The sequence below is a fragment of the Cricetulus griseus genome (genome assembly GCF_003668045.3).
Source record: "Cricetulus griseus strain 17A/GY chromosome 1 unlocalized genomic scaffold, alternate assembly CriGri-PICRH-1.0 chr1_0, whole genome shotgun sequence".
NCBI classification, from domain to species: Eukaryota; Metazoa; Chordata; class Mammalia; order Rodentia; family Cricetidae; genus Cricetulus; species Cricetulus griseus.
In genome coordinates, this window is record NW_023276806.1 from 129,646,150 (window position 1) to 129,660,138 (window position 13,989).

At 45.3% G+C, this 13,989-nt stretch overlaps 1 protein-coding gene across 1 annotated transcript; it reads right to left on the bottom strand.

Moving 5' to 3' along the window:
- Nucleotides 1–173: 173 nt before the first annotated feature.
- Mip (major intrinsic protein of lens fiber) lies at nt 174–4,833 on the bottom strand. The gene is made up of 4 exons (XM_027392749.2): nt 4,474–4,833; nt 3,585–3,749; nt 3,135–3,215; nt 174–434 (listed from the first exon to the last, which is right to left on the bottom strand). The coding sequence occupies exons 1-4, from the start codon at nt 4,831–4,833 to the stop codon at nt 249–251; spliced, it is 792 nt and encodes a 263-aa protein (XP_027248550.1). The 3' UTR covers nt 174–248.
- Nucleotides 4,834–13,989: the final 9,156 nt, after the last annotated feature.

Here is a 13,989-nt window from a genome sequence, read left to right on the forward strand (position 1 = left end):
CATATGAACAGCCACGCACACGGCGAAGGTAGTTGGGGCAGGGAGGAAGGGAAGTTTGCACCAACCAGATCGTGAATGCAACTTGAAAGATTTCACACAGCAAAAGAGAAAAAAAAAATGAAACACACACATAAGTTAAAAAATAAAGAAGTACATGCCCCTCCCCACAGTCTCTTTCTTCATCCAAGGCTGGCTTGGCGCCTCTTTGAAACCCAGATTCCATCTACTCCTCTCTCCACCTGGATCTTTCACAGGGCCTGAGTCTTCAGTTCCACAGGTTCCCCTGTACCCTCGGGCTGTCCATTGGAGTCACTGGGTCGGGCTCCCTTGAGGATAGACAGTCTCTCAGAAACACTCTTGAGCCGGGGAAAGAGGAGGAAGTCATAGAGGAGGCTGCCCAGGCCTCCTCCGATGATGGGGCCCACCCAGTACACCTGTGGAAAGAAAGAAGGCATGCTCAAGCTTCGGGACTCTCAGGGAAAAAGAAGACTTCCTGTGCTTGTCCCACACAACTGAGTGTTGTCTAAGTAGAAGTCAGTGCAGGTTTTTGTTGTTGCTGCTGTGTTCAAGCCTCCAAGAGTGGAACATGTGTTCTAGCACTGAACAAACAGTCTGGACTCCATGGGACTGGAGAATGTATCAGTGGTTGGTTAAGAGCACTTGCTACCCTTGCATGGGACCCCAGATCAATTCCTAGCACCCACATGGCACCTCACAACCATCTGTAACTCCAGTTCCCGGGGATCTGAATACTCTGTTTGGCCTCTGAGGGCACCAGACAGACTTGTAGCACACAGACATACATGCAAAATACCTATATAGATTTAAAAGTAAAATACAGATTGGCATGATGGTGCACACCTTTAATGCCAGCACTAAGGGGGCAGAGGCAAGTGGATCTCTGGGAGTTCAAGGCCAGCCTGGTCTACAGAGCAAGTTCCAGGCAGTCAATGTTACATAGTGAGAACTGGTCTCAAAACAGCAACAAAAAATCCAAAATAAAAAACAAAAATAAATAATATTATTTTTTAAAATATCTAGACTCTACTGTACATCAAAACCTGTCATTTTCTTCTGATTTACTAACTTTTTCTTTCCCTTTTTTTTTTTTTAAGAGACAGGGTTTCTCTGTGTAGCCCTGGCTGTCCTGGAACTTACTTTGTAGACCAGGCTGTCCTCAAACTCACAGAGATCCTCCTGCTTCTGCCTCCTGAGTACTAGGCTTAAAAGTGTGTGTTACCACCACCTGGCTATTTTCTTTTTTTATTCCTCTACCTTACCTATACCTCCTAAGCATACATTATTCTAGTTGTTATTTTGAACTAGTTTATATGTTTTTCATAGAAAATGATAAATTATAACATAAAATTTACCTTATTAAATATTGTCTGTTTATTGTTTTTTTGCCTAGTACAGGATCTCATTATGTAGCTAAAGATAACCTTAAACTCCTCTCTGGTCTTCCCAAGTGCTGGGATGACAAGCATGCACCACTATCCAAGTTTACACAGTGATGGGGGTAAAAAGTGTACATAAGCAGAGATAACCAGCTTGTGCTAATCATAGCACTTAGTAGGACAACTTAGGAGAATTTCCTTGAGTTTGAGGCCAGGCTGGGTTATACAGTGAATTTGACACCATCTTGGGTTACAGAGTGACACCCTGACTCAAAAATCAACCGTCTGCAGAGCCTTGCACACATGCCTGTTAATCTCAGCACTCAGAGGCAGAGGCAGATGGATCTCTGTGAGTTTGAAGCCAGCCTGGTCTACAAAGTGAGTTCCAGGACAGCCAGGGCTGTTACACAGAGAAACCTTGTCTTGAAAAAAAAAAAAAAAAAGACTGTGGCTCAGTAGTGTTAAATACATTCACATTGTTATGTAACTCATTTCCAGGATTTTTTGAGTTTGTAAAAATAAAACTATATAGGCATTAGTTATATAGGCTGACCCCAGCCCCTGACAGCTACCTTTCTACTTTCTGTTTCTAACAATTGTGTTTCTTTTTTCTTTCCTTCTTTCTTCCTTTCTTCCCTTTTCTCTCCTTCCTCTCCTCCTCCAGCCCCTTCTCCTCTTTGTGGTATCATGTAGCACAGGCTGGCCCTGAGCTGCTGTGTAGCCTAGGATGACCTGGGACTCCTGATCCTCTTGAGTCTGCCTCCCAAGTGCTGGAAATGTAGGTTTGTACCACCATGTTGGCTGGTTTGAATGGATGTGAATATTCTACCTCGTGTAAGTAGAACTATATAAAAATTACCTGTGGTTGACAGGCAATTTGACTTAGCATAATGTCCCTGAGGTTTATGTTATATTGTATCAGAACTTCCATGTGCACACAGGTCACGTTTGACTTTTCCACTCCTCTAGCAAGGGGAATTGGGGTTGCTTCTACCTCTTGGCTGTTGTAACTAACGCTGCCGTGGAAACGGCTGTACAAACTGGCAGATTCTATGGAACGATTTTCATGTTTATCTTACATATACCCAAAGCAACCAAAGCATTGCCATTATTTGTTGAGGATCACTCCATGCCAGAATCTGTGCTAGTTGCTTTACACAGATAACGGTCACATATACATACATACATACATACATACATACATACATACATACATAGACAAAGAATGAGTTATTAGTCAGAATCATATACAAGACTAGAAAAGTAGAACAACTAAGGTGCTGCTGAACCCTTGTGCATAGATTCTGACTTCTGGAACTAGAAGTTTTGTCTCAAATGTAATTGACTATCCAATAGCCTCTAGTTCTCAAATCCAGAGGGTACTCAGTTAAAAAGCCCAACAAGAGAAGACCAGTATGAGCAAAAGCCTCCCATCCATTTGTTTCAGAAACGATGACTTCCTGTGTCGTCTATACCAGCTTCAACTTTCTGCCCTCAAATACTCCTCCTGCATCAGAATCCCAAGCGCTGGAACTACAGGCATATATCACCACTCCCAGCTAAGAGCTTTTCTTTTGGACAAAATAATGCAATGTGCACTTGCAAGTGTGCCAAGGTCCCTGACAACCCCCTTAGCTTTGCGCTGGTGGAGCAGCCAACACATCCTGATGGGGTGCAACCTGCAGTCCAGCCTGCCAACAGCACCCTGTGCTCTTCTTACCCTGTACTCTTACTTACCCAGTGATTGCTGAAGTTCCGGGTGAGAATGGCAGGAGCAAAGGAGCGGGCAGGATTCATCCCTGCACCAGTGTAATACATCTGCAAAAGACACAGTTGTAGCTGAGACATTCCCACCCCGACCACCTTCCAGCCTCTCTCTCTACAGCCTGCATTGCCAGTGAGAGCTGGCATCTTGTCTCCAGGCAGCAGCAAACAGGGCAGGACCAGCTTCATAACTCTCCACAGTAGATAGTGACACTGGTATTCCATCTGGGGACAAAACTATGGACCCAGAAGAACAGCCCAGTTGTAGTTAAAAGAAAGTCTATCCCTTCGTACCAGTTGATAAAGAAAAGAATGAGTAATACAGTTAAAGGTGGTGTAGGGAAAAAAGAACCCTTACGGGTTGGTAATGCTTTGGGGTCCCTAGAATCCTGGAGTAAGAAGTTTCCCACCTCTCCTGCTTACCCCAAATAGGTGCCCCAGGGTGAGGGAGAAGCCAACAGCCAAGGCCACGGAGCCCATGCGGCCATTCCGCCTCTCGTCATACGTCGCAAAGATGCAGAGCACAAACTGGAGCGTCAGGAAGATCTCCACAGTGGTGGCCTGGCCCACACTTACCCCAGCATGCAGCTGGCCAAGGGGGGAGGAAAGGGAGGCAATTGTTAGCACTGCCATGCTATTACCATCACCAGCAGACATCCTCTTATCGGTCAGCCCCTGGGACAGGAAGGGCATGTAACCCCTCCAGCTGGTGTATTTCTCGTTAGTTTTTTCTAACGGCACTTCTTTGTTGCTGTTTGGAAATGATCGCACTTACATGGGCCAGGACACTGAGTAAAGTTCCTTAAGAACCTGGAAGGAGAGCTGGGGAGAAAGCTCATTTGATATTTCTTGCCTGCTTGAGGCCCTGGGTTCTGGCATGCCTGGTATCTTAGCACTTTCCGGCTAGAAGCAGGAGGAATATCTTTGGCTTCATAGGAAAGTCAGCACTAGATCCCCAGCTCACAGCAACAACAACAAAAGAGCCTAAGTAGAGTTGGAAGGAAAGCTGAAATATGAGCTAAGCTTTCTTGATCCTTCATGGAGGGCTCTATGCTTTTTCCTTTCCCCGCTTAAGCACTCATAACCCCTACACACACACACACACACACACACACACACACACACACACACACACACACCCCTACATACCATACATACACACACACTCACAGTCTCTCTCTCTGACACACAGTCTCTCTCTCTTACACACATACACACAGTCACACACACGCCTTTGTACATACATGAGCAAGCATGTTAGGGCAACAATCCAGATACCATGCCCCCTGCCCGGCTCTTAGCCACCCCTTACCGTGTTGAGTGCTAGGTTTCCTCTGACAGCTGGCGGGGTGACACTGTACAACACAGCGGCTCCAGCCACAGCTCCCAGAAGCTGAGCTGCCATATAGCAGAAGGCACGGAGCAAGGACATCTGGGAGCCCACAAGGAAGGCAAAAGTGACTGCAGGATTGACATGGGCTCCACTAATGTGACCCACAGTCTGCACCAGTGTAGCCAAGGCCAGGCCAAAGGCCAAAGCCACTTGCAGGACATGTAGGGGTCCAGGGGCCCAACGCAGCGAGGCTCCCAGCCCAAAGAAGACATAGAAGAGGGTGGCAAAGAACTCAGCAAATATGGCCCTCCAAAAGGAGGCAGACCGAAGTTCCCACATGGTAATGGGGGGTGGGCACAGTGCCTGGGTCCCTAATAAGCCCCTGGACTTGACTGGATGGACAGTCCCCTTTATAGAGAGCGCTATTAATCCCTGGGAGGGGCAGGCTGGGGTAACTGGCTCTGCCTCTTAACCCCTTCACACCTGTGGATGTCCCAATCCATTCCCAAACATCTGATGGAGAGGCTGGCATTTTCCTTTCTCTTCTCATCTGGGGGATGAGCCAGGAACCAGGAGTATGGGGTTCATGGGTTGAGACCTAGAACAGTCTGTCTGACTGTGTCAAAGTGGAGGTTCGTGGTCCTGATTGACATTTGGTTTAGGACATTCCTAAAGGTAGTCAGGTTGAGTTCACTTCTCAGGTTATAGACTGGGCTCACTCCTGGGGGTCTCAGGCTCCTCTGACTCTATCAGGGTTAAGGGTGGGGGTGGGGTAAGGAGTGGGGTGCAGCAGGGAAATTGAATAATTGAGGAGAATTCTTTAGTGCCCTGGGATTAGAGGGCCTTCTCCCATTGGCTGGTTTGGACAGGAATCTGTGGACCCTGCATCTCTGGAACAGAATAGTTCTGCTGTGTCTGGCTTTCTCAGAGTCCCGAGTTCCCTACCCCCAACCCGGGCCAGCACCTCCCTTTCCAAACCCTCAGCCTGCCCTTTTAAATGGTGGGGAGAGAGAGAGAGAGAGAGAGAGAGAGAGAGAGAGAGAGAGAGAGAGAGAGCATAAACTGAAAGAGGGGTTGGGGGTCTGAGAAGGAGGAAAGAGGTCAGTTGTGTTTCCATCCTCCTGCAATACCCAGTTTTAAGTTGGATGGGGAAAAATGTTACAGTGTCAGTAGAAGGGCTCCAAGTGCCTATCAGCAGGAGGTGCCGAGGTCACAGGCACTCAGAGGGACTGATTCGGGAGAAACAACATCTTCTGACTCTTTAATGTTCCAGGAGCCCCTCAAGTCTCCTGACTTCAGGTTCTGTAACCTTTGTTTCATCTCACCCAGCAATGTCCCTAGATTCTGGTCACCTCTGTCAACTCTAGAAAACACAGGATTTGTACTGCTTCCAGCAAGAGTAAACATATCAAGGGTAATAGTAGAGACCTTAGTACCATATGTTGGGGCAGGTGTGGGTGAGGACACAAAATGTCAGAAATAGTTGTAAGTACTGGCTAGAGTATAAGTTAAGATAGACTTTTTGACAGATAGACAGCACCATGTGCAAAAAATGAACAAATATATATTTTCTCACCCAAGAATTGCACCTTTATATCCGAGCGAAACTCTTCTATAGACACTCCAGCAGACATATACAAGAGCAGCCAGCAAGAAAGCAAAAACAATGCAGACACTTGCCAACAGGAAAGTGAAATGACAAATAGTAGATAGCAATAGGGATATCATTCAATAGTCAACACGAGTTAACAGTCAGTGACACTCAATAATAATGACAAATCTCAGCAACAAAATGGTTTCTAGACGTTCCAGGGGTTGTCCATCTGCAGGTGTGATAGCATATGCCTATAATCCAAGACCATGGCAGTTAAGGCAGGAGGATCTCACCCCAAACATCTGTGCCAGGCTCACCACCACCCATGCTCAAAGCCAGGGTCAGTCACATGGGATGAGAGACACGGAGCATGCCTGACATGGAGCATGGGGCATGAGGCCTCTAGGATTCCCTTTACCAAGATTAAAGTGACAGTGCCCAAGCCTTAAGCAGCAGGATCAAGGCCAACCTAGACTACATGACAGGCACTCTGCTGGCCAGGGCTATACAGGAGGGCCGTCTCAATCTACATTCTCTTCCACATCTACTGTCTCTATCTGGAGAGATGGGAGGAGAAATCGCTGGAGAGATGGCTCAGAGGTTAAGAGCGTTTGTTGTCTTGAAGAGGATGGGGCTTCCATCCTAGCATCCACACGATGGCTCACAAACATCCACAGCTCCAGTTCCAAGGGATCTGATGCCTTTTTTGACCTCCACAGGCACCAGGCACATATGCGGTACACATACACACATGAAGGCAAAATGCTCATACACATAAAATAAATAAACCTAAAAGAAAAAAATATATATAGATATATATGTGATAATCTTTTTAAAATGTAAAAATGGATGAGGATATGGTCTGGTTGCTAGAGCTCCTACCTATAGGGTAAAAATGCATTTTTTAGGATATATACAGATGAGATAAAACCATACAAAGAGGAGACCATAGCACTGGTAATGTGCCTGTAATTCAGCACATGGGAGGTAGAGGCAGGAGGTTATGAATTCAAAGCAAGCCCTGGAGATGCAGAGTGAGACCTTGTCTCAAGATAGATGGATGGATGAGATTAATAGACAGACAGACAGACAGATAGATAGAGCAGTGGTGGTGCACGCCTTTATTCCCAGTGCTTAGGAGACAGAGCAGGCAGATCTCTGTGAGTTTGAGACCAGCCTGGTCTATAAGAGCGAGTGCTAGGATAGCCTCCAAAGCCACAGAGAAACCCTGTCTCGAAAAACCAAAAAAAAAAAAAAAAAAAAAAAAAAAAAAGGAGGTAAATGGCTCACTGGCTCACACAGAACAAAACATTTAATACACAGAAGCCTATCAATAGCCAAGGGTTCACTTAACACCAAAAATATTTTCTCACAACCTGGTACCCTTTTATAAGAGGAACAGCAGGGAGTCAAGTCGTCACCAAATGTTCAGATTTCCTTATCTGCAGCAAGACCCTCCGCCCTTTATCTCTCGTCAGAAGTCAACTGTAATCCCAGCATTCCAGAGGCTGAGGCAGGAGGCTTTCGAGTGTGAGGCCAGCCTGGGTTACATATGAATTTGAAAACTTCCTGGACTATAAATGAAACCTTGTCTCAAAAAACAGACAGACAAACAAAAAATGTTCGTAATTCCATGGCCCTCTCCTTTCACACGACACTCCCCATTTAAATACCAGCATCTTTCAAACATAACTGGGGGTGCGGTGAGGTGGCTCAGTGGGTTAAGTTGCTTGCCACCCAGGCTGTTGACTGACCAGAGTTTGATTCCTCAGATCCACATAGCAGAAGGAAAGAATCGATTCTTTCAGATTGTCTACTGACTTCTGCACACATGTCCTGGCCACACACACACAGTAAATATAAATAAACTTAACTGAGCAAAACCCTAACTGGAGATAAATTCACAAAAGTGACTTAAATTTTATATATGTAGCATATCAGTCAATTTCTATTAGCTTAGTTTGTTTTTATTAATTTTTGAGACAGGATGCCACTGTAATGTCCAGGCTGGCCTTGAACTCACAATCGTCCTCATACCTCAGGCTCTAAGTAGCTAGGATTTTTGGGTGCATTTACACTACACTCAGCCTTAACCTAGATTTAAAAAAAAAAAATAGAACAAAAAAATGAAAACAGGGCTGGGCGTTGGTGGCAGGTGCCTTTAATCCCAGCACTAGGGAGGCAGAGGCAGGTGGATCTCTGTGACTTCGAGGCCAGCCTGGTCTACAGAGCAAGTTCCAGAACAACTAGGGCTGTTACACAGAGAGACCCTGTCTTAAAAACAAAAACAAAAATAGCAAACTTTTCTCTTCACAAAATATATTGTCTTGAGGTTTTCTCTTATGACAGGCAGTTGACTAATGCAACCCACCTAGGAAGCTTTTGGAGATAGACCTAAATCAAGTCACCCCAAATCCTGAGCTGTTGAGTCTAATACAGTGAACATACCTGCTTCACAGTAAGTGTGGCTTACTGAGATGTTGGTCCAGCAGCAGTCTTCTCTGTCTTGCTTATTCCTTAAAGTCCCAGCAGCCAACTAGCCTCAGTACCTGCTCAGTGTCACTGTCCTGTTCAAGGGGTGAGAGGGCAGGTGGCTAGAGTACAGTCAGGAGTGAAGGAACTATGGCCAAGATGTTCCTGCATTCTGTCTCAGAATACAAGCCTCCCCTGAACAGGGTCAAGTGGCAGGCACAGACCTACGGCAGAGCCGTGGCTGGACTACCTAACCTCACCGGACACCTGTACCAGGCTCACCAACCAGCAGCGGTCCTCAAAGCCAAGGCTGGCTGCCCAGGACAAGAGACTTGTTCCCAGCACGGAGCTCCCACTGGGGAGCATGCCTCAAGGATCGCCTCTACCAAGATCCTCTGATCCTTTAAGATGGGTCAGTGTTTGGAGGAACTTGCTTCCAAGCCTGATGACCTGGGCTTGATCCCTGCAGCCCTTGTGGTGGAGGAAGGGAACCAACTCCCCAAAGTCATCCTTTGATCTCCACATGAGCGCCATGGTTTATACCTTCCCAGTTATTTGTTTTAAATAATATTTAAAAATTAATGAAAGCTAAACCAAACAAGTGAAAACACCTGCCATCTCTGCAGGTGTGCCAGAGAAGGAGTAAAGCAAGATAAAGCTTGCTGTCCTGGCTGCGTCAGCCTTTTCTCCTCATCCTCGCTCTTTGCCCTGAAGAGCCTCAACAGGAGGAAGGAGAGCAGTACCACAGCCAGGTTCTGTGGTTCTGGGGCTCTAACCCAGGGCTTCACGCTCGGTTAGTGAACTCTCTACCATTCTAAGCCCCTCCAGTTTTCTTTCTCAATAGAAACCATAGAAGAAGAGAAATGATTTGTAAGATAATAAAATTGGGCAATTTCAAAATATATGTCTTTTTTAAACATTTTACTTGTTATTATCATCAGGGTGTGTGTGTGTGTGTGTGTGTGTGTGTGTGTGTGTGTGTGTGTGTGTGTGTGTGTGTGTACATGGAGTGTCATTGTGTAGAAGTCAGAGGACAACTTTTTGGGGTTGTTTCTCTTCTTCCATCCTTATATGGATTCCACGGATGAAACTCAGATTGTCGAGTTTGCAAGCTGAGCCATGTCTGCAGCTCTGGTTCTTGCTTATTTAATATATTTTTTTTTTGAGATAGGATGTCTATGTGGACAAAACTAGGCTTGAATTCTTAAGCCTTCTCCCTCTACCTCCTAGGTACAGGCACCACCGCATTCAGTCTTAAAGGTTTTTGTTTTAAAGATTTGTTTTTATTATTTTTAAATGTGTAGGCATGTGTGAGTGCAGTTGTCCTGGGAAGCCAGAGGCCTCATGTCTCCTGGAGCTGGAGTCTCAGGCAATTGTGAGCTACCTGTGGGTTCTGGAAACAGAACTCATGTGTCCTCTAGCAGAGCGGCAAGTACTCTTTTTATTTTTATTTTTTGAGAGAGTGTCTCTTCCTGAACGTGGGGCTGCCTCTTGGTTTTGTTTCTTTCCCTAGATAGGTTTGCAGTCAGCAAGCCCCACGGATTGTTCTGTCTTTGCTCCCCACAGCGATGCAAGACCATGCCAGGCTGCTACCTGGGTTCTGGAGTCCAAACTCAGCATGGTGCAGCAAGTGCTCTTAGCCAGTGAGCCATATCTCCAGCCACTGTTAGTTTGAAACTAACACTGAAGTCTGCGGCTCAGACTTATCTCAGACTTGCTATGCAGCAGAAGCTCATGAACCTCCTGTCTCTGACTCCCAAGTGTGCACTAGTATGCATGGCCTTTATCACAACTTTTCTTTTAGACAGGTTCTCTCTATGTACACCAGGCTCTGACTCTCTGTGTACACCAGGCTGGCCTTGAACTCAGAGATCCTCCTGCCTGCCTCTCGAATGCTGGGATGAAAAATGTGCACCACCTTTATAATACTGTCGATCATAATAGTATATATATTTTTTGAGCGTTATGTCTCCAATGTCTCAGGCTGGCATCAAACTTACCATGCGACAGAGGGCAACTTTAAACTTGTGGACCTCCTACCTCCACCCCGAGTACTGTGATTCAGGTCTGTACTGTTCATGCATCACTGGGGATGCATGACAGACAAACACTCTACTGAGCAACATCTCCAGCCTACTACATATGATATCTTAAAGCAAAATGAAAATTAATTGATTTGTGAATTAATCATATATTAACATAACCTGTGTCTATCATGTAGACAACAAACTCTCTGGTGAGTTCAATATTCATGAGTGGAGAGATGTGGCCCTCGGGGACAGGTGGCCATTCCTTTCTGTTTCCATCATGTAGACTCTCTCTAACCTAGATCACATTCAGAGTGCCATGTCAGCATGCAACCCAGCTCCATTGTGTGGACAATTTCAGTAGGACAAAGGCCCCAACATAACACAAGCCAGCCAGCCCAGCAGCCCCTTTGGCTAGCTCCTGAGGCCACCCCCCTTCTCTCGATTTCTCTGGTTATGCTTTGCTGACTGCTGACTCCTGGCATAGTCTAGAACAATCACCAAGCTCCCAGCTCATCACCCCTCTCCCATCTACAGTCAAGGGCTCCAATTAGCACTTGGACTGGACCAGGACCCTATGTATTTTGAAATGCAACATGTAATCCAAGTCACAGGGTAACCAAGGGGTTAGTCTCTCTTGTTTGTGCCCTTCTTTTCTCTTTTCCAGTGAGCCAAATACAACCCCTGACCAGACATACCCATGCTCTGAGCATTTTGTTAGGTGTCCCTTCACATATTGCTATCCCCTAGGACTGTACCTTCATTTGTTTTCCCACTTATTCTCCTTGGATGCCTTCGTCTAGAAACATACCTCTCTTGAAATTTATATATATATATATATATATATATATATATATAATATATATATATATAGATGGGAGACAGGATAGTTAAAACACTGAGTATGTAGGTAGTTAAAAAATAAAAAGAGGGGGCTGGAGAGATGGCTGAGAGGTTAAGAGCCCTGGATGCTCTTTCAGAGCAACAGGGTTCAATTCCCAGCAACCATGTGGTGGCTGACAATCTATAATGATATCTGATGCCCTCTGCTGGCCCACAGGCATACAGGCAGGCAGAACATTGTATTCATAGTAAATACTTTTTGTTTTGTTTTTCTTTTTTTTAAATTTTATTTATTTATTACGTATACAACATTCTGCTTCCATGTATATCTGCACACCAGAAGAGGGCACCAGATCTCATAACCACCATGTGGTTGCTGGGAATTGAACTCAGGACCTCTGGAAGAGCAGTCGGTGCTCTCAACCTCTGAGTCATCTTCCCAGCCCCTTGTTTTGTTTTTCAAAACAGGATTTCTCTGTGTAGCCCTGGCTGTCCTGGAACTAGCATTTGCTCTTGTAGACTAGGTTGGTCTCGAACTCATAGAGATCCACCTGCCTCTGCCTCCCGAGTGCTGGGATTAAAGGCTTGTGTCACCACTGCCCGGCAACAAATAAATACATCTTTTTTTTTTTTTTAAGATTTATTTATTATGTACACAGTGTTCTGTCTGCATGCTAGCCTACATGCCATGAGAGGGCACCAAATCTCATTGTAGATGGTTGTGAGCCACCATGTGGTTGCTGGGAATTGAACTCAGGACCTCTGGAAGAGCGGCAGTGCTCTTAACCTCTGAGCCATCTCCCTGGCCCAAATAAATACATCTTAAATAAAATAAAATAAAATAAAATAAAATAAAATAAAATAAAATAAAAGCCAGACAGGGTTGGCACATGCCTTTAATCCCAGCACTCAAGAAGCAGAGGCAGGTAGATTTCTGGGTTCAAAGCCAGCAAGTTCCTGGGCAGCCGGGGCTACACAGCCTGTTTTGAAGGAAGGAAGGAAGGAAGGAAAGAAGGAAGGAAGGAAGGAAGGAAGGAAAAGAAAATGAATGAAAGGAGGGGGTATGTTGAACACAGGTACGGTGCTTGGGTGGACATGCTTTTCGAAGAAGGTATGAGTTATTAAATGAAAACCTTAGTGCATGCCCTCCCATGATTATTGATCAGTGAGGTCCCAGAGCGCCCCCCCCCCCGAAAAAAAAAACAAAAACCCAAGCTATTGCCATTGCTTTAGTTGTCTACCAGAACTAACTGGTAAGACTCCACTGCTGAACACTTGTTGAAGGACACAGAGAAATCTAGTGGAACTGATCTGAAATTTCCTCCCCACTGGCTAGATATCATAGTGCCAGAGACGCTAAGACAGAGAAAAGCCACCAGTGATATTATTTATTGGCAAATAGACCTGCCAGGCACAGTGTGCCCTCTGGTGCAATAGTTGTGGGACATGAATGTTGTAGGGACAACCACCTACTTTGGAACTGGATTTGAGGCCTACTTTATAGGAAGAAAGTCATGCCTAGTATTGTAAACCAGGTCAAAAGCCCATGACTGGTGAGGTAAAAGAACCTAGGAGGGAAATTACTACTGTCGTTTTTGAAAAAAAAAAAAAAAAAAAAAAAAGGACATGTTGTCAAGCTTTAATTGAAAAATTTATGTTTATACTCATAGATTGGCCAGGTGCAGTATCCCATCACTCAAGGCTCAGGGAACTTCATGGAAGAGAAGGCAGAAAGAATATAAGAGCTGGAGTATGGGGAAGAGTGTTGTGCCATCTTCTGGACATGACTGTGAGCTCACTGCTGCTATGGTTATCTACACAAGACCTGCACAAGATCAGACCAACAAGATCAGTTAGCAAGCAGGGTGGTGGAGGCAGAGGCAGGTGGATCTCTGTGAGTTCAAGGCCAGCCTGGTCTATACAAAGCTAGTTCTAGAACAGCCAGGGGTAACCACACAGCTATAGAACATTTTCACATGGCTGTCCCATAAACAGCTTCCCTAAACTTAACTAATTCCACATCGCCTTTCCCTCCCCATCCACCTCTTACATAGCTGGGTCAGACCATGTTTTCTGTAAGATCTCTGGTGGCCTAAATCCTGCTTCTCTGTTTCTCATCTCATCCCCTCTCACCCCCAACCCCCACTCATGCTCCGTGATGCTTCCAACTTTGCCTTTGCATGAGAATATAATTTATCATTCCCATGTTGCCTTAAACAGCTCCTGAATATCTGAAAGAGTGGTTTAAATTTCCTCATAACATATGTGATTATTTATGATTTGGGCCTCAACTTTTCAACTATTCTACCATCCCCTCAGCCCAACTCTCTGGCAACATTGTGTTCCTTATGGGCCCTGAAGTACTCCATTCTGTTCCGATAATCCCAGCTACTCAGGAGGCTGTGCCAGGAGGATCCATAGTTCAAATACTGCCTAGGCTACATACAGTGTGAGTTCCAAGGCCAACTTGGTGAGACCTTGTCTCCAATTTAAAGCAAAAACTATGCAAAAAGGGCTAGGAATACAACTCAGTGATCATGATAAGACAGAACGAGAGGG